Here is a 23,468-nt window from a genome sequence, read left to right as displayed (position 1 = left end):
CAGTATTGGCTCTCAGTGCGCAAAACAGACATGGATCTCACATTTGCAGATAAGAATAACTTTGTGTGGACTTAATAAGTAGGTCTGTGTATGTAGCAGCAAAGAAATATAGTTTTTCAAAATATCAAATTAAATAACACAAACGAGCTGGATGACGTGTCCCGCAGTGAAGTTACACTAAATATGGGAATGAGAGAGAGAGTAAAAGCTGGATCCAAAATCTAAATATTCTTCTGGTCTATACCCAGTGGGATAGACTTTTAAACCCAGTAAGTGAGTAGATTATGTTTTGTAAAGAGCATATATTTAAAAAAAGTCAAACCAAAAGACAAATCATAGTCAAAACACAAGTCGTTGAGTTGTTTGGGAGTCCCCCTCAGTGAGAGGCCCCTGTGTGAATAACATGCCTAGCATACCTTGCACCAAAGGAGGTGAGGCCAGGCTCGATGTCACATGGCTGCTTGTTTTCTGTCTGTGAGTCAAGTGGCTGGTCAGCCATGTTTAATACGATCAGATGCCGGCTGACACATAGCTACAGAGCACTGACCACAACACTGACAAGGGCGACACTTGGTGTTAACATGGATCATAAGCACTGAGTTCAAGGTATCAGTCCATTAGGTGTGCTTTGTTGCACTCCTGTTGTGTATTATTAGTGCATTACATTGTGAGAAGAGACTTTGTGTTCCAGTAATACACACATTTTAAAGATTGCAGGTCCCCCGTTTTTTCGGTAGTTTTGGATGCGTGGTGTAAATAATTGTATGCTGCATTTACTTGGATTACTTTTTGAGGCCACAGACCTGCATATCTCAGTAAGTGAATCATACTGATGTAGTCATAGCGTGTGCGTTTGCCCTGCTGAAGTCATCGAAATATTCTAAATACTTGTGTGCAGTCTGGCCATGTCTCTGTAAGTGTTCATACAGTATGTGTGTACATGTGAGTTTGTTTTGAGCCACTGTAGAGACTCTAGATGAAGGAGAAACAAGTATTCAAATCCCAAATCCAACTGATGAAACCACACAGACAGTGAAAGCTGAGGTCACTTCGATTTACGTCTTAGAGAGAGGCTGTTTTAAAGCCTTTTTTTCATTTGTTTGGTTCACTTTAGTGCACCCAAGAGGAGTGTTTTGTTTTTTTTTCCCCAGCCAGCCTCTATGCCTCCTCTTTTGACAGGCAGATGTCGTTTTTTGTTTCTCTAAGCTCCACCTCCTCTCTCTCTCTGCTCAAGCTGTGACCTGCTTTGCCAGTATAGTACAATACTCACTCTCGCTCTCTATTCCGCTCTCTCCCTGTAACAATACTGGAGTTACCTGCTGATCCCATCTGGCGCCAGGTCTTTGTGAAAGTCTCAGTGAGAGGGCCAACTGACACCTGTCTAAAACTGCCCTGTTACACCCCCCCCCCCCGTACGATGTCCTGTCTTCTGTAGCACAGCTGGCATGTTCCTCTGGGAGTCGCCCAACCTGGCATCATGCATGTCTATGTTGGGGGGGCTTCCCATGCCAGCTGTCAGCCCTTTGTAGGTGGCTCTATGTGTCTGGAATGACTGGCTCTCGGAGCATGTGGTTCCGCAATGGCTGGCATTTTCTGCCACACCCATCTATACACACTATTTGAGGAGAGCCAAGGAGCTGCGGGGTTATACAGGCTCTATTTGCAGATTGCCAAGAATCAAGTTTGCAATTCTGTCACACCTTGAGAGATTGAGAGCAGTGCTTTTAAAGCGCTTTTCCAACTCTGCCAATTTATACTTGTTTCTACTAAGGGCCGGAAAATGCTTTTAATGTTTTTTCCGTACTACTGCCCCCCCCATCCATGTTTTTATTTGAATTAATCAAGAGAGTATGCCATCATCTCAGTTCAGCCACCCTGCTAGGCTGTCCATGGTAGACATCATCAACAGTGCTGGAGGTTCTCGGGTCTATTAGGCATTGATCTTGTTGCCGCATGTGAGCCATTAGATCCAATAAGCGCCACTTATTAAGTTTACATTGTAATTACTGCTTTTGATTGCTTTTATGTCTGCTTGTTTTCCTACAATGCAGATGTTTGAAAACACTGCTAAATGTCAGGCTGAAAAGATGAGATCGTTCTCACCTTTGGACGAATTATGTGAATGTTAACATTTAACATGAAGGACACCAGTCATTTACTGTCTGTTGATAAGATTTTTTTTTTTTTGTTTAATCCTTTCGGAGTCCGTCCCCACTGTTTTCTCTCATTTCCAATGAGTCAGTGGCATCGTGTGCTACACAGAAATATGAGTTTTGATTACTGTCAGGAAGCTACGGAGGCCACCGAGTATTAAATTGGACAACATGTTATTGTTGTGTTATCTAGTGTTGAAACAACAGGTTGATTCATAGATTCGTTGATTGAGAGAACATCAATCGGCAACTGTATGATCAGTGAATTGTTGAATTGTCAAGTAATTTTTTCAAGCAAAAATGCCGAACATTTTCTATTTTCAGCTTCTCCAGTATAATGATCTGCTTATTTTTCTATCTTGTAAATTTTGAATACTTGGGTTTTGGACTGTTTGTCAGACAGACAAGACATCTGAAATTTTGTAGGGCGTTTTTCACTATTCTGACATTTTATAGACCAATCAATTAATCAAGAAAATAATAGTTGGATTAATAGACAAAAAAGGAAAAAAAAAGTTTCAGTCTTTTAGTTGCAGTCGTACTGTTAGTGTCAGTGTCCCAATTACACCTTGAAGTATTAACATAAGAGTTACAATTCAGGTCTCTTTGCACCTCACTCGCTAGGTGGAAATGCAGCACTCGTCTCTTCCCCTTGATTGTTTAACAAACATGAAATCTTGCATGATTGTTGTTGGTGTGCTGGGGTGAGCGAGCAACGACAGTGGTGCCTCATAGATGTGACAGTCCATCTTGAGAAGATGAGACTAACGGGCCGGGCCTCACTCTTTGTAAATGTACAACGACATTACGATTCTGACCTCTTGTCCAAGTGGACCATGTCTCTGGTAATACCCCACCTGCCGGGGCGGCTCTTAGTGCCATCCCCAACATCTTTCCTCATTAGTCCATGCTTGTCTGCCAGTCCTCCACTCAGGCCCAGCCCGTCCCCTCTCTGCCAGATGTTCCCCCTAGGCCTCACTATGTGCTCTACTGTGGTTGGTGCTTTTCATGACCTTTTAATCTGCTAATGTGGTGGGCTTTGTGCACTGATTGGTTAACCCTCACAATGACTCCACTGAGTCACCTCTTCATACTAATTCTTCAAAACATGACCCTTCTTTTCTTTTCTCCATTTGTTACATCTATTTGTCACTTTGTTTGCTGCGTCTGTGTCGCCATTTTCCCGTGCTGCTTCTCACCTGTGTGTCTGCCCCCAAACAGAACAATGACAACGAGACGCCGTTGCACTGTGCTGCCCAGTATGGTCACTCCCAGGTGGTGCGGCTGCTGCTGGAGGAGTTGACAGACCCCACCATGAGGAACAACAAGTTTGAGACTCCACTGGACCTGGCAGCACTGTATGGCCGGTTGGAGGTAGTCAAGCTGCTGCTCAGTGCCCACCCCAACCTGCTTAGCTGTAACACCAAGAAACACACACCGCTGCATCTGGCCTCTCGGAACGGACACCTGTCTGTGGTGGAAGTGCTGCTGGACGCTGGCATGGACATCAACTATGAGGTGTGTTTTAGTCTATATACTGTATGTGTATATACATTTTGTACGGGAACCTAAAAGCTTCAGTTTGCAAGTGTTTCTTAATATACTGTCATGACCCAAATCAGGTTGGGTAACTTAATCTCTTCTTGCAGCATTTCCTCTTGCGACTTCCTACCAAAGCTATGAAGTTAAATGTTAAGCTCTCAGTTTGCAAAGGAGCTGCTGCGGTATTAAAGATGAGGCAGCTTTGCTCCCCCTGGTGGGCCCCGTGGCTATGACACTGTACCAAACTGTGCCATCCATCTGTCTGGAGATACTTTTCCCTTTACTTTGTCCTCCTTTCCTCTGAATCAAGGATGGGATTTCTGTCCAGTGCCCTTCAGGTCCTGCATCCTGCAGGTTTCAATTAGCATGGCCCTGTGAACTGGAAAATAATCTGCCTTGATTCCTCAACCACATAATTGTCAGTACAGAAGTGCAGCAGGTGGTGGGCATAAATCTGGTAGTTGTACACTGTTTATCTTAAAAAAAAAAAAAAAATGATGGTGCTGGAACAAGACCGCTGCAGGTTTAAATAAGTCTGATTCATCTGGTGGTAGTGGAAGGAGCAGTAAAAGGAAACAAACATGAGCTTTGTGCCCTCTCTTTGTCTCAACTCTCTTTGTTCCCCTGGCTCTTTATGCCTCTGGTTTCCTTTTCTGCTCAGACGGAGAAAGGCAGTGCCCTCCACGAAGCGGCCTTGTTTGGGAAGACAGATGTGGTACAGAAACTTCTCAGTGCAGGTCAGACCTCGGTGCCATGCAAAGGAATGTTTGATTCACTCGCTGCCCTTAATCAACACGGCTTCTGTGAAGTAAATTTAATTGGCAAAAATCCAAACATAACAATCGGCTGTTGTCTATACTGACTGGTCCTGTCGCCATTGGCCAGGTATCGATGTGAACATCATCGACCAGAAGGGCCTAACAGCGTTGGACACTGTCAAGGACATGCCCTCCCAGAAGAGCAGAGAGATAGCTGCTCTCATCCTAGGTAAATGCTGAATGTGAGAACAGCTGCTGTGGGAAGTGTGCTCTTGATTTCACATTTGCCAGCTGCGATACAACCCCATATTTGTCTGTTGTAGGTCACATGACTGGAAAACCCCCTGACATTGACCTTCCCCCTCCACCAGTCCCTCCACCTCAGGAGAGTCCCAGCCCGCGGAAAAAGGGTAAGATTTGGCGGATGTCCCAACTTAGAAAAGTTGGGTGTTTTTTACTGTAGTAGCAGCAATTCAGTCAGAAGATAAAACAGGAAACACTGGGCGGGAAAATGCAATAGAGAGTTATCTTTCATTTTTCAGCTAAGTACTTCGTTACTCTGTTTGGGAATCTGTGTACATTCTGACCTGTCTTATAGGGGATCTGGAGAAGGTGAGCGAGTTGATCTCGGGACTGGCCCCGGGGCCAGAGGAGGAGAGCCCGTACGAGGCTCTGTTTGAAGCCACCTCTTGCCACTCTTTGGACAGCCTCACCAGCGGCAAGTCCTCTGACAGAGACTCTGGACGGCCGGATAGCGAAGCTGGCAAGGTCAGCAGTAGTTTAACCGAAAACCAACAACACACAGACATACACACCCGGCAGAACGGTAAGCTTGTCACAGGGTTTTATTGGAGATGAATCGCAGAACTTCCACTAGAGGGTGGTAGTGGTCCTCTCGCCACATGACCGGGCTACAAACCCCCTCCTGTATTACAGCTTTTGTTGTACACAGTGAGTGTGCATTGCATTTCTTAACTTTGATCTTGCACTGGAGTGATGATAAAATGAGTTACAGCCATATATTTAGCACATCTATATTCCATATCATTCACAGAAAGATCGCCTGGTCCACTCATCACATCCTGGTCCTGGTCATGAAGAAGAGGTGAGCTCAGAGGTGAGGAGCTAAGATCATAAACCAGGAGAATGTGTTGCCATCTAACACAACAGATACTCGTATGCACAATTTGTAGCAGTTCATGAATGGTCACGGCAGTACGACTGCCTTTTAAAAGTTATTTTTTTTCTGAGAGATCGGTCATGGTTTGTCAGTACAGTGACACAGGGCCTGTTGGAAAATGATTATCCCACTGAGAGACCCCTTTCATGACTGTTCTCTTCACGGCCGCTGCTGAAATCAAATGACTCCCTGATAAATATTCATCTGAGCGCGGCAGGGGATACAGGCAGCGTGGGCTTAAAAGGAGGGGGAAGTGAAGTGCAAAAGGAGTGAAGACAAAATCAGAGAACCTGTCTGGTCTGAACTGTGGCTGACCATAGAGGATGCATTGTGGAACTAACGTGAAGGAAGTGTTTTCATACCAAAACATTTTCCAGTTTTTTTTTTTTTTCCTTTTCCTTTGCTGAAGGAGACATTTGGATCTTAAATATAACAAGTTTTGGTGAATTGTAAATGGCAAGTCATTCCAAGTCGTCTGCGCATTACATTTTCTTTTTCAACCGTCTCCTCGCCTCCGCTCTCTCTGTCTCTCTTGCTGCAGGCCCTGTATACTAATAGCAGCATTGATGAGCGAGGCGAGCCGGTGGAGGAGGAGGAGGATCACACATATGAGTTGTTGCTGACTGCACAGACCAAAGTCCCAGCCCCCAGCCAGGAGTCCCAATCCCATAGAGGTAATTTTGGGTTTTTTCAGTATCCTCCAAAAGGAGGAAGAAATTCTTTGTTTACATGCGATTGTAATGTTTATAAGTAAACTAGGGGCCTTTTTCCAGAATACTTCTCAAAACTACACTGATACTGTCTGAGCAAAAAAGAGCCTGAATACATTTCTGTCCTAATCACCCTTGCCCACAAGCAGACCCTCCTCAGTCATGGCTGATGAATGGCTCCGCATGTAATTGGATTAAATGGGATTAAATGGAAGGCCATGTTGATCCCTAGCTGTTGATATAGATGTTTTAAAACCATCCTCTTGGGCCTTTCAGCTTAGTCAGCTTCACTAGCACCAGTCGAAGACATCCCTGAGCTGAAGGAGTTGGAGTTTAATTGCTGACGTCATCATGCCTCCCCTATGTGGATAAATGACGGTGTTACAAATAAAAGAGGATTCTTTCCATATTTTGCTTCCTCCTCTCTCAAGTTGGACAGAAATGTTGAACGATTCGTTTCCTGTCTGTTTTAAAACTGCTTTATCATGTCAGCACACCCAGTTCTGTGTAAAGTGCATGAAGATTAATCTAAAGTCTGTCTGACCTGTAGCCAGATAATGTCGCTATGCATAATACATGATCTCATTATACATCACTTTCACATTCTCTTAGCATGATGTCTGTCCTCACAACTCTGACTCTCAACATGACTCTGATGTTACGTTGAATGATTGAACCAAGATAATCTTTCATCTGTCCAAGATAATTCGTATGTCTTCTGTCTCTTCAGATCAGAATACCACTATACAGTCCTCCAACAGTGTCCTACCTCAGGTATTTATGATTTTCTTACTTTCATTCTTCCCGTGTCTTTACATCTTAACCCCTACATCAAACACTAGGTTCAATTTTGGTTCACTGTCTCTTTTTTAATTTTATTTATTGCATGCTTTTGTAAGAGCTCCACAAGTAGAAGTCCCACCGTCCTGTCACAGCTCAATCCAAACCAGATGGATTGAGTTTTCACAGCTGAAGAACAGTATCCCAGCTGAAATTTGAATTGCATATCTGGAGCATGACCATATGACCATCGCAAGTTATATAATAAAGATGACTTTCTCTTCACAGGCAGAGATTGAGTCATGTGTCAGCAGAAGGCAGAAGCCCTCATGTCTGGGTGTCTTTGTAAACCTGCCTCCCCTATTTATTGGCTTATCATATCTTATTTAATTGCCTTTTCATATTTATCACACAATTAGCATACAGTTAGCTTTCATTATTGCTGCCACCCACCCGTAACCCCACCTGCTGCCCACAATATCCGCTCACATCTTTTATTAGATGTGGATTACCTATTGGATTAGCGGTGCTCCTCAGCCGTTTAATCATAATAAATGTGCAGCATGGTGTCCTCTGTGCTCTATAATCGGCAGACTTCTGAGCAGAGCCACATAATGGCTGATGACGGCAAAACCTGCCACGATAGCATCTTCATTTTATGTTGTTATTGCTAGCTGGATAATTAGCCTGGGTTATTAAATGGCTAGCTAGGTGATCTTAATACAATTGTCTGCCAACACAGAAATGTTTGGGAGGTGTGTTTTGATTGGCAGGCGTGAGTAAACCCTTCTCTCCTCTTTTCTGTCCCACTTTAGCGTAAACACACTGCCCCAAATGACCTCAGAGCCCCAAGCAAGACGAAAGACACTCTGCACCCTCCTGGACGGGTTGGCCCACGGGCACCGGGAGGTGAGTTTGAACACTGTCCTTAGATTTTAGCCAGTTAATGGGAAACAACAACTGCTGCTGGCAATGCTGTGAGGGGAAGGAAAGATGGACTGCACACATAAGACTTGAAAATCACAGGCCAAGCCTGTGAATGAAATGGGAGAATTGCATGTGAGTTTGCAGGATGAGATGGGCTGGCTTGGATTAGCATGATTGGCATTCTCAAGCAGCAGAGCGGATTTGGCTTTGTCGGGAACGGACTGTTGGATATTCCCTGGCAAGTGGGCAAGACTCATTTCATTGCCAATATGAGATAGAATTCTTGATCAGATTGTGAAACTCCTATCTCATATCCACATCTCTGCTTAAAGCTGGATATGCCACGTCATCCAATCAAGCATGCAGCTGAGGTGAGGAGCACGGCCTCTGGGTTTTTGCCGACACACATACAGATATCTTTATTGAATAATTTTTGGAGAATGTTAGCAAAAGGAAAGAGGCACGGAAGAGAAACTGATTTACAGCAGGAACATGCTTTTTGACTTTTTTAATAGGCTTGGGGAGCTTTATTAATTCTTTTCTTACTGTGGTTGTGGGAAAGGGTTACTTGTTATTTAGTCCCCATGAATTTATAGACGGACTGCAGCAACATCCAGTCTAACGTAACGTATCTATTAAGCATGTGAACTTGTTTAAACTTGAAGCAGTTATGCACAAATGGGCACAATTTCCTGAGCCTGTGGCTTCTTGATTTTTGCAAATATTTTACCCTTTGTGTAACATTGTACCTTTTAATGTTGATACAGATAAATAGCCCTTTGTGATTGAGTTTAAATTTTAATTAGTGGTCTATGGAAAAGTTGTTTTCGATTCAGGAGCTGACATGTAATCTTAGTTTATAAGAAAATACACCCTGACATTTTGATCTAACTGGTGGATTTGTGCGAATGACCTTCGGACTATTAACCCTAATAAGTTTAAATATGAAATTTGATGCTTGACGAAAGCAGCACTCGTATCTGTGGAACATATTTTGCCACAGGGCACAAAAATAAGTGAGTCAGTTTGACAGTTAAGGCTGCTGGTGTGAGAAGTGAGAGAAATGTGAAGCCTTTGTTGAAGTATAGAGGGTTCTTTATTTCCCTTTTCTTTGCATATTGTTCTTTGTGACCCTCAATCTATTTTCTTCATTCCCTTTTTTAAAGCCACAAAAACCACAAGTTTAGTTTATATGTAAATACATCGCTGTGTTTTTTTCTTTTTTTTTTCTTTCTATTTTTGCACATCAGCAAGTTAAATTGATGGTTCTTTCTTTTGAGTTTTACATTAACTCGGACAGCTGGCTGAGTCTACATGTTAAGTTCTGCTTGCTCTGTGGCAGGTGGAGGATATTTGAATGGTCAGCGATATCAGGGCGTTTGCGTCATGAGCACAGCCGTCGATTCTGTTCTCAGCAGGAATATAGCGTTTCCCAGCAGATCTACACCTTTTGTTAAGTGTTTTATAGGGTTTCCAAAGGATACTTCTCACGAGCCAATAACATCCTATGATTACGCCACAGTCAGTAATAAACATGGATAAACATAGCACACAGTTGTGTTTGTCTGTCCTTATTTCATACTTCCTGCATATTCGCTGCGTAGCCAGGGTTCAGTTTCATTGTCATCAATTGGTTTCTTCATACTGAACGTGAACCGTTTTACAGTTCCGGTTCTCCCACCATGCCGGCACTCTGTTGTCCAACCAAAACTTTGAAATGTACAGTTGTTGGTATTGCTGTTATGAGTTGTAGTGCACCAGAGGAACTGCAACGGATGGATGTAGAGGTAATAACTACAGAAAGCACCTGTTTGGTGACAAGAGTACCAAAAATAACAGCCTTCATATTATATGAGCAGTGAGCATAAAATGAACTCAACTATTCAGAACTATTCCTTTAACCGTACAGTTTAAGTATCAGACACAGATACAGTTAAAGGGTCACGGTTCGCTTGTTTGTCAGTGAGTGTTATTGATCCTTTTACTCATGTATTTGGTTCTCTTCCGCATAATTTTGCATAATGTTATGTCCTTTTATGTGTATGTGTATGCTGTCGAATATGACAACATACTGGCTTTCAGGACAGGGAATGTTGTTCTGTAATAGAGATTTTTGTTTACTTGCAATACTGTAAATGTGCACATATCAACAAGATGGCTTTCAATTCCTTATTGACTTCCTGCAGTATTAAAAATGTCTTTAAATCTCCAATAAAATTAGGTAAATTTTTCCACGGGCAGACCCATGAATTGACTTTGGACTGTGCAGATTGTGGAGTGACAGCCAGCGCCAGCACTGTGGTGCCAAATGAAATACACACCCGACCTCTGTGGTGACCCGATCCATTGTGTCTATGCATTTTCTACCGCAGAAATTTATGAGAAAAAGGGTTCAGTGGTCTTGGCAAGGGTTAACACCATGTCAGATTGTTGGAGCCACACTGATGTGCTCATTGGGCGTTCACACTCCCTAGCTGCCAAGGAGAGGGTGGGTGTTTGGCTGTGGTCCCAACATATGTGCACAGCACACTCACTCACCCCTTATAACACACACAAACAACCATACACTTTTTTGAGATGTTTTCTCTGTAATCTTAAGCAACTTGTGAAAGGGGACTTCGGGGCGTTGTTTGGCACATTCCCGCAATGCAAATGAACCCTGAAACAGTAATGAGGTAGTTTGGTGAACTCAGAGGGAGTTTACGTGTCAAACAGTTAAATGGTAAGATTACCCACCACCCCCCCCGGGACTGTAGATATAACACAGCCTGCTCTTTGATGTTTTCACTTCTTGAACAGCAGGTTTAGAGATAGCAATGCTGAGCCGGCGACATGTTTAGCATGAAGTGGTTTTGTGAAGGACAAACAAAGTGTTGCAACGGGTCACTACTTTTCTTGTGATGTGACTGTCCCGGTACCCTGTCACCAAACACTCTGACCCTGTCACCCTGGCAGAGGCAGTACACACACACACACACACACACACACACACACACACACACACACACACACACACACACACACACACACACTCCTTCACCATGTGTCACAGGGCTAATTATCAGGAGTCTAAAGCGATTCGAATTTCCATTCCTGAACCACCGTTAGGGTCTAGAATTAGAAGCCAGAAAACACAGAGGGCTGCTGGTCACACGGCAGAAAAACAACACGCACCACTGCAGTGCAAAGGAAGTTGAGTGCAGAATTGGGCACTGGCTAGTGTTATTTCTGAAGACAGAACGACAACAGACACCGTCGAGCTGTGGCTGATTTGATTTGGTAAAAAGAGGCTTAGGTGGCATTAATTCCTAAGGGAGGCAGGAGGAAAATCAAATTGTTTTTAAGTGCTCTTGCCCTTCAGTCTCATTAAGGACTTTGTTTCATTGGAGAAGGCTACCAATGTAAGTTTCACGCCTTTTGGGGATATTTCCAAGTTCTTTTTGCAGTTTTCTGGTGTATATTCTGGTGTGTTGTTGTACCCTGTGTTAGGTGCTCGTAATTTAAGTGTTTTTTTTTGGATGAAAGTGTTTTACCTAACAGACAAGCGAGCCTGTGTGGGGAGGCTAGTCATCTTTGTGACTAGCCTCACCTCACAGGCCTCAACTCCCTGTTACAAAACACAGGCAGTTAGGCACTAGCAGATAGTTGTCAGACGGCTGCAAGCTGAGTTTGGAATTCTGTTATTTCTCAAGCCAAAATACGCCTTCTCTTTGCTCCATCTCTTCTCTCTCCCTCTTTTTCTCTCCGTCACTCCTGGTAGGAAACAATTACAGATCTGTTTCAGGGCTTGTGTGGGCGGTTTCTTATTAGCTCTGCTGTAAGGATCTGCCCTTCAGTTAGAAGTTTACTTTCCAGCCTTTATGAACTACCCTCTCTCTTCGCTGACTTTGTCCATTCCTCTTCTCTTCCTCTAGATAACTCCCAACACAGCCAGGATCAGGGAGCAGGTGTCCCGGAGCAGTTCACTGGCCTCCTGCACGGATCGTCCCCCGTCTTCGACTGCCGTGACGAGCCCTTCAGGCTTCCAGGTGTTCTGCCACCCAGTCAGGGCCAGCCAGAATCAAGAAAATCTTCCAAAATAAAAGAGGAAGTAGCAGCAGCTGCAGCGCCACCTAGCCGTCCCAGTATGGCTGCCATCCTGACAGACTGTGACCCAAAAGCAATTTACGCGACTGTGAACAAGGAGCATAGGGACCATGGGGCTGGGGCAGTACCTGCCGTTAGGATGCGCCCTCCTGGGGACCTGAAACTGGCACGCAGCCTCTCCAAGTCTGACTCAGACTTGCTTGTGTCGCCTCCTAGTGAGGACGAAGGAGGACTGGGAAACCGTAGCGAGTCTGTTTCTAACTGTAGCACTGGCAAGAAGAGGCTTGAGAAATCTCCCTCTTTCACCTCAGAATGGGACGAGGTGAGTGTTTGGTCTCACCCTTGGGACATAAAGCACCCTTTGGTGCTTTAGTTTTTGCTTATACTGTACAAATCAATACTGTAGATATAGGTCAATATTGACTAATAATATGTTTAATACGTTCACATTAAACAGTTTCTTCAATAATTAAACCGTAAGATGTTTAATCTAAATATAGAAAAACAACAGGAATAAATGTTTCTAAAAAACTTTAAAAAACTTGACACCAGGTAGGAGCCTAAATTACAAAAACAAGGGCCTGAATACAATTGAAAACCATATGTAAAAATACGTTGAAACTGAATTTAGTGAATTATGTTTCTAAAAACTTGTCATGAAAAACCATGGGAAGCAACCCATTAACATCATGTGGAACGCATGCATTATAGACCCCTGCCATGATAATACACCAATTCAGGGACATAGACGGTACCCAAGTACAAAATGGTAAACCTCTTATTTCAACAGTAGATTTAGAACATTAATCCAAATAGCATATTGTCTAGCATTCCTCTAGTGCACTTTTTTTTTCACAAAGCCTCTCTTGTTAGGCCTAAATCAGCTCAAGTTTACGCTACAGTCACAAGAGATTAGGTTCACAACTGCAACACTGACGAATGAAAATCTCAGTATCAACTGCAAACGACTGTTGACTGTAGTGAACTTCATCAAAGACACAAAGCCCACCTTTTGTCCTGAGGGGGACACTGTGCAATTTAAACTCTACCTTGTCTTGAACACAAAACCTTCAGCAAACACAGTGACTGTGGAAAATGCGTTTGTACACGTAAATGAAAGCATTTCATTAGTACAGTTAATTTCTTAGGAAATTTATCTTTACTGCTTATGTTGCACCAAAAACTTCCTTCTTAATTCTTTTATTGAAAATATTACTTGGCCTTAAATTGGTTTATTTTTATTTTCTCACTCCTGTCTTCTGTTTGTTATCACTGTGGATGTTCATAACTAAATATATCCCCCCTCGAATCAGCACTTTAATGCTTTGTCTGGGACGTAGATAAAGAGCTGAGTAGAGCCACAGTGAGAAGAGATTAGAGAAGACAAGAAGATGGGGATAAAAAACGACTGAGAAGCTAAGAGAGTAAGACAAGAGACAGCGATTTGGAAATTGGGATTCCAAGTGAACATACAAGCTGCGGATCTGTCTCCCTTCAGCTCTTGCCTCATCCACTTGCAGAGGCTTCACACTCCAGCCTGAGTCTGCGCAACCAATCAAATAAACACAACGCACAAATTGCACCACTGAACAAATATAGGGTCATTGCAAGACAAAAATTTTTATCTAAAATAATCCCCCTTCCAAAATGTGTTAGATTGTGCTGCTTTAGACACAAGTTAAAAAGCATCACAGAGAGCATATTTTTTTAAACATCATATAAATTTTTATGGACTGTGAATAGAGTGTGAGCAGAGGTATATACAGTCTTACAAGCCCGAGCAATTAACATAGTTTCCTCTTTATGCTCTTTCACCATTTTCCTACAACAATCCTCTTACTGTTGGCAAGATTAATTATATCCTCTAAGCTTCTCCATTAAGTTTTAGAATAAGCTACCAGTGTCTCAGTAATTTTCCCTTGTATTGTTTGTATTCTGCTCTGTTTCTTTTTCTGTTTCTTTCTTTTTTTTCTTTTTACAACTTTCCTACGCTGCTGCACTCCACAGATTGTATTGCTGCCTAGTGTTCCTTTACATGACCTTGTCAAAAAAAAACCCACAGTGAGCAGAGATAATAGCAGCTTTGAGGTCAATATCTTGGCTGTTGTGACCCGCGGTTTGTGATCGGGTGGTCCGAGATGTCCGCTTTTGCTTGATCACCTTACTCACCTTACCAGTAATAGGAGGTGGGTAGACCAAGTCTGAATTTCAGATGTGATTCTGTGGAGGAAAATTCAATGAAATACAAAATATCTCTGTAAAACTTTGATATGTTGTTGACCAGCGCCACTGATACATTTATTAAACTGTGGTGTGTTCGATTTTCTAGCTTTTAAATCTCTCTTTTGAGCCCAGTCTGAACTGTGGGACTACACAGCACACACTATTCTGTATTTAATTATTTGTCACTGGGATTATTCAAAAACTACTGACTGTTAAAAAAAATTAACATGTCTGCTCTCTGGTGGACAAACTATAGAATGTTGTGTCTGTTACTAAATTACCTCAAACCTAGATTGGCATTTCTGTACCGCAGTTTCTTATTACTTATCGGTAGACGTACAGTATACGCAATGTCGTCTGCCATAAGCTAATATTAGCCTGCCTGATTTATTGGTCTACCTTTATCACAAGTAGTGACCGATTCCAATCAAGCGTGTGGTCTTATTTTAATATTATTCATTACTTACTGCTTATTTTAAAAATTAAACATTCAAACTTTGTGGTCGCAGGCAGGGCACTGTACAGTCTTATTATCTAGTTTAACAAACATCTCACCACCTCAGACTGCACCTGAGGGATGTGGCCTCTGCGAGCATGACAGGATTAAGGCAGCAATGACATTACTTGGTTATTGGAGATTGCTGCTCTTCCCTGTTGCCCTCAGCAGCCAGAAATAATCCTTGAGTTCTTCTGTTGTCTTCTCCCTGGTGCTGCTGCACAGATGAGCTGAATAGACTGAGCAGGAGAATTGATATGGTTGTAATAGAAAAAGGTTGTAGAGGAGGAGGCACATTGGAAGGTATCACTATCCTGTTGCGCAGGCAAAGGAGAACAGGTTGTATTATTGGCTTCTGATTGAAGAGGAGATCTTATCAGGGAAAAGGAGATACACTTTAGGCAATTGCCTCATTTGCTGTATGCACCGTACTAGTGTATGTTACTGAGTGAACTGGCCAGCTTTGAGGTCATGAGAATGCATAAAGGTGTCTTTGAAATCTTAAAGTAGGCTGCTGGCCAAGAGCGCCGCAATTCATCCTTAATTATTCTTTCATTCCACAGGAGTGCATTTTATTTACTCCCCAGTCTGCTGGCCACAAAATCAGATTGGTTTGTGATTATAATAACAATGCAGCTGACCTTGAAAATGCTCCTGCAGAATAAAACCACAACCACAAACTCAGGTCTGATCAATCTCATGTACTGTATGTACAGGTTCCTTGTCATGCTCCCTGTCACACTGTGTACAGACTGTATTTGTGTGTGAACCTGCCTGTCAGCTAGACCGATAGAACTCACGTTCACACAAGACAGCTGGAATGAATTCGAAATTTACAAGCCCTAAACTGCAATGTACAAAATTTAAGCCCTACTGCCTCAACAAGATGTTATGAGGAAGCAGGTTCCATTGGTTAACTCCACCTTTTCTAATGGCAATGATTGCATGATTTAGTACTTTACACTATTTCCCAAATGAGATTTGGCATTTTTGACAAGGTAATTTCTTTTGTCCAATTTAGGAGGTGTAGTTAATGTTAATGAACTTGGATGCCTATTTCTCCTCACTTGAATAGTGATTCAGATGCCTGGGAGTTCTGTGCTGAAAGCAAAAGGCAAGAGCCCAGAATCTTTCTTCCTTCCCTTTTCAGAGAATAAGCCCGCATTTGCTTGAAATGGAAATATTCACACTGCCGACGTAAAGTGCATAGCAAATGAGAGGAGTGTGGGGGGAAAGTAGTTAAAGTTTGATTGGGCGTAACCTTGCCTCCACTCTCTTTAATGATGTTGGGAGCGTCCTCTGGAAATTGAGAAACTCCCTTCTCTATTCGCTCTCTTTCTCTGACTTCTCCTCGGCCCGTATCACTCCTTCCACTGTTGTTTCTCTATGTGGCAGCCATCTTGCCAGTCACGACTGACTGCCCTGGAACACTCTACTGAGCTGTGTGACAGCATTTGGCCAAGGGGTCCCAGGACATTACCAACCCCCCCCCCAACACATACACACAACCCTTTAAACATCTTTTTTTTCTTATAATCTGGTTTGCTAAATATTCCAGTTCTCACACCCTCTTCCCTTTTCTTTCTATATCTGTTTTACTCCTTCTCCCCTCTCCTTTTCTTCACATGAGCTACACAAACCCTCAGATGCACTGCCTCTGGTTTTAAGACAAGGAGATTTGACTTGCATGAGGTCTTGGCCTATGCATCTCTCCATTTAAGGAGCTCTGAGTGTGTGTGCATGTGTGTTTTGTGCGGGTGTGAGCTGGTGTGTAAAGCGCATGCTAATGCGGGTTGGTCTTGGTCCTCGAGATCAGACTGAAGATGACAATCCAGGGGGCACATTGTGTGGGCCAGCAAACTGAGCTCCACAGATGGGAGGAGAGAAAGGGAGGCAGAGGGCTGTAGACAGAGACAGAAGGAGAGGGCCGCCATCCACAGCCCCACTTCACTTTCAACTTCATTTTCGATTCGCATTCCACAGATCCAGTAGCCACTATGAAACCAGCTTTTGTGAGTATTGATTCCCTTATGGGCAGCAGCTCCACTGGAGTCTCATTAATCTCGTCTAACTGCCGTTAATGAATTGAATGAGAAAGTAATTGATGCTTCCTAGTATTTCTGTATATATATTTTTCGTAAAACCTGTCGATTGGTATGTGCTGATTGAAGCTTGATGCTTTATTTGATAAATACAGCACTATAGAACCTGGAAAAATCTGAGCCTCTCCCATGTTACCTTTCTACTTTTGAGTGTGCGCTTTAAAAAGTTAATCCTCTCTGGAATTTTCTGCATTTTTTTTCTTTTTTCGCCTTCTTGTATTGCCACGTTCAGAAACTCAATATGGATTTGGGGTAGTTTTTATTTTCTGTGAGGAGAAATATGGCCTTGCAGCTTGGTACATAGAAGTCTCATGTGTTTGACCTGCTGAGATCAAACTAAAATGTGGGTGTGTGTCACGGCCTGGTGCAGCCAGTAAGGTAAAATCTGTTCTCTAATACCCACCGGGGGGAGAACACAGGAAAGCCCCAGGGGGCTGAGACATGCAGCCACTACTTATAGTTCCTCTAGGCTATTCACTGGAGAGAAGTGATGCCCTTTCTATTCTAAGTCTTACAAAGGATTTCAACTTATTTCAATTTATTATATGTATTTCTACATTCTTTGGGAATGAGATGAAAAACTTCTGAAGTTGTTTGGAAGGGACATTGTTCCTAAAAGCACAAGCATGACATTGGGCTATTTCAGGAGGATGTTGATGGGATTGCTGACAGTGCTTTGTCCCACTGTGACACTGACGTGTTGGCACCTCCTTTAGATAGTGATGTGTTTGTGTTCCCATTTAATGCCATTCACTAGTCCATAGTTTTAATTCCAGCCTTTGTTTTGGTGCCAGCTTGCCAATTTGAGGCCGGTGGTCTGGGCACACTCTCTCTGCAGCAGCCTTTTGTTTCACCCTGCACAGGCTCTGCCAGGCGTCCTTTAGATCTCCAACCACCCACCATCTCTGAGCCTCAGTTGCGCAAAAACACTTTATGCTTTCAAATCCCAGTAAAATAGCAGTCGAGTTATTCTCCTCAGTCATCCTAGTGCAGCAGGCCTGCTGTGAGGAGCATGATAAATGGGTTAATGTGTCTTTAATCTCACTCTGACCATGTCTCATCACTGCTAGCTCTTCAGCTGTTGACCTCCACCGTGCTGCTGACTTCTGACCCTCCTCATTTTATCTCTTTGTTCATAGCGAGCCCAACTCACAATGGACGCCCCACCATTTCAGGTCTCTGTATTGATTAAATCCTGCAGCACATTAAACACATTCCTCTCTCTCTCCTCTATTGCTTGTCATGGCACCAAGCTTCTTAATCGTTGACCATGAAATTCAAAGCCGTCTTCTTGTTGTGGATGTGTTTTACCTTGAGGAAATCAATGGGCTATGTCCCCTGATAAGGATATATTTACCCAGCTCCAACACTACATCACACATGCCTTTCACGGTAGCTGCTTCTGCATCTCACTGGACCAGCTAGCATTTCCTTTTCCATTATACTGGTCAAGTCAAGCCAATACACCAAGACAGAATGCAGCTTTGTGTTTTTTTTTTTTTGTTAATACATCTATACACATATTGGCCTTGTGTTTAAATGTCAGAGCTCGGAACTTTGACCATAACCTGCGTTGTGAGCGTGCTTAAATGCAACCAGTCATTTCTTTCTTCTTATACACTGCTGCTCAAGGCATCCAGAAAGGCACCCTGAGGTTGTTGCAGATGCGGCAGCCGGAGGACAGAAAGTTACAACCTCTGCTTCAGTGTTTAAAAGTACATGGGCGTGTCTTATCTCCTTAGAGCCAAAGAAGAACGAGATCACAGCTCCCAATTGGCCCCCTTCTGCTCATTGCTGAGGAGTGATGCCATTGACAGGAGCATTATCCTCCCTTCAGTACAGACCAAGGCCACTTTATGAGATGAAACCAGTGTTCTGCCCTCATTATCAACAGCTCTGTCAGTCAATGTGATTTTGCATATTGGATCCCTGATCAATGCCTGTGTTCATCAGCAGCTTTATAACTTCCTATGTCCTGCTGAGGCCTAATAATTTAGGTTATTAAAAATGCGACACAAACACTTCACATTTAGGCTTCTTTGTTTTTTACTTATTACAAAGGAGAGAGCCTAGCTGAACACACTTGCAATAACCAATGAACACGCAGGATACTTTTATCTTTTGCATCTCTGCTGGAGAAATTTCAGCTACCCCACTGCAGTAACTTTCTTGCCGAGAGGTTCCATGAGAAGATCAATACCACTCTCATACAATATATGGTAAATATGAAGCCACAGCCAACAGCTGGTTAGCTTAGCGTAGCACAAAGACTGGAAACATGGGGAAACGGGTAGCCTGGATTTGTCCACAAAATCTGCACCCTAACTAATTGACATTTTATCTCACGTGTTTAATCTGTAGAAAAACCGAAGTGTCGAAATTACAGGGTTACAAGGTTCTTTTAAGAGGGTTATGTGCCAGACTCTTTCCTGGCCAGTAGCAGTGACTTCCTAGAGTCGACACCCCAGGCAGTTAAGAAATAGTCTAGTGCAAAACCTCCAGTTAAACCAATGTGTTGTTTTTATACCTCGGTTCTTCTACAGATTAAACAAGTGACTAACATGTTAATTAATGAGCTATAGAGGTGCTGTAGGTAGGCGGATTTTTATACCTTTGGTCAGAGCCTGGCTATCTGTTTCCCCGTTCTCCAGTCGTTGTGCTAAGCTAAGCTAACCGGCTTCCGTCAGTTATGAGAGTGTGGCTGACCTTCTCATGTAATTATTCCTTTAATTCAGTGGAAGGCGGGGGGGGTGGTAATGTCCTACAGCCACACAAAAAACAGTAGCAACCTATAGTGGCATGAAAAAGTTTGGGCACCCAAAATTCCCGTCACTGTGAACTGTTAAGTGAGTAAGATGACACATTTCTTTAATATTTTAAGCAAGATTACTTTTTCATTTCCATCTTTTACAGTTTCAAAATAACCAAAAAGGGAAAAGGGCCCGAAACAGAGGTTTGGGCACCCTACATGGTTAGCTTATAAAGTCTTTCAGTTGTCTCAGAGATTCTTGGGCCGTCTTGCATGCACTGCTCTTTTGAGGTCTATCCACAGATTTTTGATGATGTTTAGGTCAGGGGACTGTGAGGGCCATTGTGGATTTTGAGGTGTTAAGGATCATTATCCTGTTGTAGAAGCCATCCTCTTTTCACTTTCAGCTTCCTTACAGACGGTGTGATGTTTGCTTCCAGACTTTGCTGGTATTTAATTGAATCCATTCTTCATTCTACCAGTGAAAAGATCCCCATGCCACTGGCTGTAACACAAGCCGAAAGCTCGATCGATCCACCCTTGTGCTTAACAGTTAGAGAGGTATTCCTTTCATGAAATTCTGCACCTTTTGTTCTCCAAACATAGCTTTGCTCGTTGTGGCCAAAAAGGAAAAATGCTTTGCTATCTTCTTACAGCCTTCTCCTGCTTTGTTGGCATCAATTATTTTAATTTTCAGAGTGCTAGGCAGCTGCTTAGAGGTGCCCATGGCTGCGGATAATTGGGACAAGGTTTGACGAGTCAGAGTATTTATAAAGCTTTGAAATTTGCATCACCTGGTCTTTCCTAACAAGCCATAGCCCTAAAAAGCTAATTAAAGTCTGAGACCTTGGTAAAAGTTATCTGAGAGCTCAAATCTCTTAGTGTGCCAGAACCTTTGTATGGTTCTCCTTTCCTTTTTTCACTCTAAAATTGTACATAACAAAATTAATACACTAATATTTCTTATAATATTGAAAAGAATGTTTCACCTTTAACTTGATGTCTTTTAGGAGATCAGTTCATCCTCTACTCACCTAACTATTCACAGTGACCAAACTTTTTTTGGCCAGGTGTGCCCAAACTTTATCATGCCAATATACATGTATTTTTTCTGAATCATTTCGGTCTTTGCTTAGGTAGGAAACGTGCCGTCAATTCACCATCAACATTCCTGTTTAATGACTGATGTACTGAACATGCGGTGCTAATAGATGGAGATTATTTGTCGAGCGTGTGTGACTAATCCATATCAGGATTCTAATCAACAGTATGGAGAGGTAACATTGGGCAGATAGACACCTAAAATAATGTGATCCTCCCTCTGCCCTTCGTCTCACACCTCTTCCTTTCTCGCTTTCTATGCCATAAATTATATGTTTTAAGTGCTGAGGATTCCTGTGGAGAGTGTCTGTTTTTTTTTTTTTTTTTCCAATCTAGTCTAAAAGAGTAATGTATTGTACCGTACACTGCAGCTCAGAGTTAATATAATATATCATATCAATAATTTCAGTATCAACTGTGTAGAGAATCTTTGTATAAAACAGGATGATTAGAAAAGCCCTGCCAGAGGATAGCTGGCACAGTGTAGGTATCAGTATTTGCACAGAAGGAAGGAAAAACAAATCCCTGAATTCTCTCTCAGCAGACATTGACGACTTCTCCCACCACAAAACAACGAAGATCTAATTCCTTTGAGAGCGTAAGACGTCCATCTTCTTAAAAATATCTCCTGGTCCTGTTGCGGTTTGGTTCTGTCCTCTTCTTGGGTATCCTTTGTTAGAGGTAGATGGGATTCTTTCAGACTTAATGAACCCTTTTGGAATGACATAATCTCAGTGATTATTCATTTCTTCTTCTATGCAAGTCTAGAAGCTTTAATGTACTATTAACTATCCAGTCCTACAGCAGCACATTTAAATACATGCATCATTCTTCAAAGTTAAATTTTTCTCTCTGCTCCTACATTTATCTGCCAATTACATACCATTTCACTTCTAAACATCCATGTACTGATTAATGATGACAACCTCACAAATGTAGACTTGGGTCTCCTACTGGCACCATTTTCCTTATATTAATTATACTAATGGGGATAGATAACCTCTAGGGGGGCTTTTAGAGCAGCATGCAGGACTTGGACTCGGTAGCCAGTGGCAAGACCATAACTTTCAGATAAAACATTTTCAAAAATGCACAAAAAAGATAGCTATTCACTCCAGTTTATAAAATGTGCCTTTATCCAAAAAAGAAAAAAAAAAAAGACTTGGAGTGACAGTACCTGACAGGTGTGACAGCAGCACTGTCAGTTTGTACCTTTTTCTTTTTCTGCACTTTCAAAGTCCATGAATACTCAACCCTGGACTGGTTGAAAGGCAGGAGTTATGTTTCTGTGCTGTGACAGGTGTAATATTGCAGCTCAATGGCCCACTGCTGCTTCAGTGCCCTTATGAATGCATCTGAAGGATTCAGTATTCTGATTGTTTATGTCTGCATGTCCGCATGTGTATGACAAGTTGATATCAGTGGCAGTGCTTGGAGACAACCCCCAAGTAATGTTCACATGCATTCTGTAGAGATGCATGAAAATACTGCAAGAAAACATGGGAATCCGGGCGTCTTTTCCGTTTTAGTTATTGCTCTTTTTTCGTAGTCTCTCTGGGTACTTAACTCCCTTTGTGCTTTGTATTATGAGCCTCGGTTGCTTTTTTTTTTTTTTTTTTTAAAAGACTTTCACACATTCACTCTTAGCTCTCTCTCTGATTTCCCTGCCAAAACTTTCCTTTGTGATCATTTATGCCAGAGTGTGAGACCGGTATGTTTGTGTAAATCAGTATCGTTTTGGCTGCAGGCAACAGATGAGATGCTACTACCTGCAGCCCAGTACCAGTAGCTCCACCAATATGAGACAGTAGTAATTACTGTAATGCTGTGGCCATAAATGAGATCTAATGGCAATCAACCATGGTGCAGCTGCTTAAGATGCCCTTCAAAAATGTTTATTCACGTGTCTTCATAAAACCACTATGACTGACTTTTCTCTCACTGAAGGTACCCTCCACGCTGCCATTTGCTTCTGCAAAGTGAATGTAACATTTGGTGGTTTATTGTTTAGGCATGGGAACAGTTCTGTGTTTCTTTTTTTTTGTTGTTTTTTGGGTTTTTTTTTTGCTGGTGAGAGGTGGCGGCTAAAGTGTGATGACCTCTCCAGGTTCTTATCTCTCTCTCTTCTATTCCTGTCCTCAGATCGAGAAGATAATGACACTGATTGGTGCTGGCATTGATTTTTCCCGAGATCAGCAATATGCTACACCAGGTAGAGTATGATCATTATTGTTTTTTCATGCTGTTTAATGATCATTATTGTTTTTTCATGCTGTTTAATGATCATTATTGTTTTTTCATGCTGTTTAATGTTGAGTAGATTGCAATGCCTAATAATTGAGTGTTTTATCTCAAACTCAAAAATTAAACAGTGAACTGGATATTTTTTTTATTAGCTTTCAGTGCTGATTTTATCTGCTTTTGCTCATCTATGTCATAAATTTCACCACTATTACATTATTAATCTCTTGAGAATCTTACTGCGAGCCCTCCAGGTTTGAACATAAAAAAACAGAAATTACCCATTTGGCTGTAGGCAGGGATTTCAGTGGGCAGATTTAGACTGTATTTCTTTGCCTGCATTCCCTTTAATCAGGCTTTTCTAAGTACGTGATGCATATGCGTTTATTGGCACGGGAACTTCTTTGACAGTGGCTGCCG

At 42.4% G+C, this 23,468-nt stretch overlaps 1 protein-coding gene across 9 annotated transcripts in view; it reads left to right on the top strand.

Moving 5' to 3' along the window:
- LOC120803792 (ankyrin repeat and SAM domain-containing protein 1A-like) overlaps positions 1-23,468 on the top strand; it is a 62,572-nt gene that overhangs the window by 18,288 nt on the left and 20,816 nt on the right. For 5 of the 9 annotated variants that reach the window (XM_040152698.1, XM_040152702.1, XM_040152695.1 and 2 more), the window contains 12 exons: positions 3,375-3,671; positions 4,357-4,432; positions 4,581-4,682; positions 4,777-4,863; positions 5,052-5,221; positions 5,508-5,570; positions 6,175-6,307; positions 7,074-7,117; positions 7,939-8,032; positions 11,965-12,458; positions 21,349-21,405; positions 22,950-23,019. In XM_040152698.1, the coding sequence (XP_040008632.1) occupies positions 3,375-3,671; positions 4,357-4,432; positions 4,581-4,682; positions 4,777-4,863; positions 5,052-5,221; positions 5,508-5,570; positions 6,175-6,307; positions 7,074-7,117; positions 7,939-8,032; positions 11,965-12,458; positions 21,349-21,405; positions 22,950-23,019 (1,687 nt within the window). The remainder of the gene's footprint in view (positions 1-3,374; positions 3,672-4,356; positions 4,433-4,580; positions 4,683-4,776; positions 4,864-5,051; positions 5,222-5,507; positions 5,571-6,174; positions 6,308-7,073; positions 7,118-7,938; positions 8,033-11,964; positions 12,459-21,348; positions 21,406-22,949; positions 23,020-23,468) is intronic. The other 4 variants (XM_040152700.1, XM_040152699.1, XM_040152697.1 and 1 more) reach the window with 3 other exon arrangements.

The sequence above is a fragment of the Xiphias gladius genome, chromosome 18, assembly GCF_016859285.1.
Source record: "Xiphias gladius isolate SHS-SW01 ecotype Sanya breed wild chromosome 18, ASM1685928v1, whole genome shotgun sequence".
Lineage (NCBI taxonomy): Eukaryota > Metazoa > Chordata > Actinopteri > Istiophoriformes > Xiphiidae > Xiphias > Xiphias gladius.
The sequence above is the reverse complement of the archived record's forward strand: the minus strand, read 5'-3'. Positions and strand labels throughout refer to the sequence as shown.